At 43.6% G+C, this 3,847-nt stretch overlaps 1 protein-coding gene across 1 annotated transcript; it reads left to right on the top strand.

Annotated features, from left to right (window-relative positions):
• The first annotated feature begins 2,464 nt into the window (after positions 1-2,464).
• Positions 2,465-3,504, top strand: LOC126495694 (melanoma-associated antigen B4-like). The gene has a single exon (XM_050133294.1). The coding sequence runs from the start codon at positions 2,488-2,490 to the stop codon at positions 3,502-3,504; it is 1,017 nt and encodes a 338-aa protein (XP_049989251.1). The 5' UTR covers positions 2,465-2,487.
• Positions 3,505-3,847: the final 343 nt, after the last annotated feature.

The raw sequence follows: 3,847 nt of genomic DNA, 5'->3' as shown, positions 1-3,847 counted from the left end.
ACAGCCCTCTGTGCTCCTCTGAGCCTGTTCTCTGAGAAGGGACAGCCTTGGTCTCCTATAGGCCCACTTTAGCCTTGGTCTCTAGTACCTAACTTCAGTGAAGATATATGGAGGTGAGGAAATCACTTCCAAAATAATGGGGCCAATGTAAGTCAGGCTCTATAGTGTGACTAGGACATGTACACCTGTCGTAACTAGCCACAGGCTCTGTTCCCAGGGTATTGTCAGCACAAGAGGGCAAAGGTTAGCCTTCTGAGGTTCAGCATCTCCATCATATCTTGTGTTTGTGGTTTCTCCCAGTGCGTATCATGCTTTTTTGTCTTTCTCTTTTTTTTAAAGTCAGCTTTTTTGTATATAGCTCTGGTTTCCCCAGAACGCAAAACGTAGACCAGGATGCCTTTTAAATTATGGAAGTCTTTCTGCCCATACTTGCTGAGTGCTGTAATTACTTTTGCTTTTGAATTTTTACTTAATATATGTGCACTGTATTTATATCTTTTCCCAGCTTCTCTCTCCATCCCCACACTTTCCTCTCCATGTTGTCTCGAATCCACAGCCCTTTTTATAATTATTATTGTTACATATGTGACAATATATAAATACATACATACATTTTATATATTGTTTTATGTAACAATATCAATAGTGTGAGTAATAAATATGATAAACATATGTATTTATTATATAAAGACATAAATACAGCCTAATATGTCCATTTAGTGTTGCTTACATGTGTATGGTTTTAGGACTAGCGATTATGCCTGCAGAAGACTGAATCTCCCTCTTGTAACAGCCCCTGTCTACAGTGTTTCATGTAGGGGTATGGCCTTGTGAGACTTCACCATTCATGTTATGTGAATTGGAGTTGTCATTCAAGTTCAAGTCTCCTTTGGGCTTCCTTACTCCTGGGTTCTGTGAAATATTACAGCAGCCTATTACTAGATGTGAGTAGAACTGAGAGTGTTCAAACACCAGAGAAAGGCAGCCATCCTTTACCTCACAGTATATATAAGGTGACCAGAGGTGAGGAATACAGGAAGTTCTTTTTTTTCTTTTTTTATTATTATTTAATTAAAAATTTCCACCTCCTCCCCTCCTCCCATTTCCCTCCTGCTACCCCCATCCTCCTTCCCCTCCCTCTCCAGTCCAAAGAGCAGTCGGGCCTCCCTGCCCTGTGGGAAGTCCAAGGTCCTCCCCCCTCCATCCAGGTCTAGGAAGGTGAGCATCCAAACAGGCTAGGCTCCCACAAAGTCGTTACATGCAGTAGGATCAAAGCCCAGTGCCATTGTCCTTGGCTTCTCAGTCAGTGCTCCTTGTCAGCCACGTTCAGGGAGTCCGGTTTGATCATATGCTCCATCATCCAGCTGGCCTTGGTGAGCTCCCTTTAGATCAGCCCCACTGTCTCAGTGGGTGGGTGCACCCCTTGTGGTCCTGACATCCTTGCTCATGTTCTTCCCTCCTTCTGCTCCTCCTTTGGACCTTAGGAGCTCAGTCCAGTGCTCCAATGTGGGTCTCTGTCTCTAGCTTCATCCGTCGCCAAATGAAGTTTCTATGGTAATATGCAAGATATTCATCAGTATGGCTATAGGATAGGGCCATTTCAGGCTCCCTCTCCTCAGCTGCCCAAGGATCTAGTTGGGGACATCTCCATGGACACCTGGGAGCCACTCTAGATTCAAGTCTCTCGCTGACCCTAAAATGGCTCCCTTAATTAAGATATATACTTCCCTACTCCTATATCCATCCACCCTGCCTCCATCCCAACTGTCCCATTCCTCCAAGCTCTCCCCATCCTCCCCCTCTCACATTTTCTCCCCATTTTTCCTTACCCTGACCCCATCTCCACCCCCAAGTTTCCAATTTTTGCCTGGCAAACTTGTCTCATTCCAATATCAGGAGGATAACTATATGTTTTTCTTTGGGTTCACCTTCTTATTTAGCTTCCATAGAGTCTCATATTATAGGCTCATTGTCCTTTATTTATGGCTAGAATACACTTATGAGTGAGTACATACCACATTCATCTTTTTGGGTCTGGGTTACCTCACTCAGGATAGTGTTTTCTATTTCCAGCCATTTGCATGAAGAATTCAAGATGTCATTTTTTTTTACCGCTGTGTAGTACTCTAATATGTATATATTCCACACTTTCTTCATCCATTCTTCCATTGAAGGACATCTAGGTTGTTTCCAGGTTCTGGCTATTATAAATAATGCTGCTATGAACATAGTTGAACAAATGCTTTTGTAGTATGATAGAGCATCTCTTGGGTATATTCCCAAGAGTGGTATTGCTGGATCCTAGGGTAGGTTGATCCCTACAGTGAGTGCTTAGAACACTGATGTCATTATACTGTGTGAGACTAGGAGGGGAAAGAATTGTTGAAAGCCTGAGTGTTCTCAACATGCTCAAAGTGCTCATAGTATGTTATTTTCCTGATTCAGGTATCTCAGTTCCCTGTCCTGCTGTCCCTGACGTCAGCCATCATGCCAAGGGGACAGAAGAGTAAGGCACGCGCTCGAGAGAAAAGGCAGCAGGCACTCAAGGATGCTCAAGCAAAGGAGGCAGAGAAAGCAGAGTCACCTGCTGTCTCTGATCAAGCTTCAGGAGATGCTAAGCCAAGCACTTCTACTGCTGACTTCCCACAGCAGTCTGAAAGCTCAGCATCCAGCAGCACTGCCAGCCAGGGAGTGACCCTCGGAAGGTCTGATAAAGGTTCCCAGGGCCAAAGGGATGGAAATGCACGTTCCTCCGGGGTTCTACTCTCCACTAGAAGCATGCAGATGGATCTTATGACAAGGAAAACAGTAATTCTGATGGATTACATGCTCCTCAAATATAAAGTGCAGCAGCCCATGAAGAGGGGAGAGATGCTCAAAGTTATCAACAAAAGGTTCAAGGAACACTTCCCTGAGATCCTCAAGAAAGCCTCCTATCGATTGGATGTGGTGTTTGGCCTTGAGCTGAAAGAAATCCTGCCACATGGTCAAGCATATGAGCTTGTGAGCAAGCTAGATTTCGAGGATGATGGAAGTAGGAGCAATGAGCTAGGTGTTCCTACCAGGGGCATTCTGATTGCTCTCCTCAGTGTGATCTACCTAAATAACTATTGTGCTGCCGAGGAGGATGTCTGGTGTTTCCTGAATGCATTAGGAGTCTATGATGGGATCATGCACGTCTTCTTTGGGGATTTCAGGAAGCTTATCACTGAGCAGCTAGTGCGGGAAGAATACCTAGAATACCGTCAGGTTCCTAACAGTGATCCTCCATCCTATGAGTTCCTGTGGGGCCGGAGAGCCTATGATGAAACAACCCAGATAAAGGTAATGGACGTTTTAGCCAAGATAAGTGAAGCCTTGCCTGGGGTGTGCTTATCTCGTTATGAGCAGGCTTTGATTAAAGAGGAAGAGAAAGCCCAAGCTGCAGCTGCAGCCAAGTCTGGCACTAAAGGCAAGGCCAAGGGACGTACTAAGACCAAGTTAAGTCATCCTACTCACAAGTGAGGTATAAGGTAGCCTGTGATCTATTGTTGAAAAGGTCTGTTCATATTTTTGCAAATAAGCTGTTGATAATCTTTTGGGGGTCTTTTATCAAAGTTTTAACTTGGGGTTAAATGTACACAGCTACATTTTGTAGCCTGTTCCTTCACTGCTGTTTACCAAGTTGGGAGCTCAAATTTTTTGGATTGATTTGAAATACAGTTTACAATTTGAAATGTTCTAAGGATTTGGTGAGGTTCATAAGATAATATGGAATTAGATTAAGAAAATGGTGTGAAATATGAAAGAAAAATATTCAAAAGTGTTAGGCTTTTCAGTGAAGATTTTTTTTTTAGTCCTTGTTTTC

This window comes from Alexandromys fortis, unplaced genomic scaffold, assembly GCF_014885135.2.
Source record: "Alexandromys fortis isolate MF-2015 unplaced genomic scaffold, M_Fortis_MF-2015_v1.1 scaffold_567, whole genome shotgun sequence".
In the NCBI taxonomy this organism is placed as follows: domain Eukaryota; kingdom Metazoa; phylum Chordata; class Mammalia; order Rodentia; family Cricetidae; genus Alexandromys; species Alexandromys fortis.
The sequence above is the reverse complement of the archived record's forward strand: the minus strand, read 5'-3'. Positions and strand labels throughout refer to the sequence as shown.

Coding starts and splice junctions, on each gene's coding strand:
- LOC126495694 (XM_050133294.1), top strand. CDS start 2,488: ATGCCAAGGGGACAGAAGAGTAAGGCACGCGCTCGAGAGAAAAGGCAG.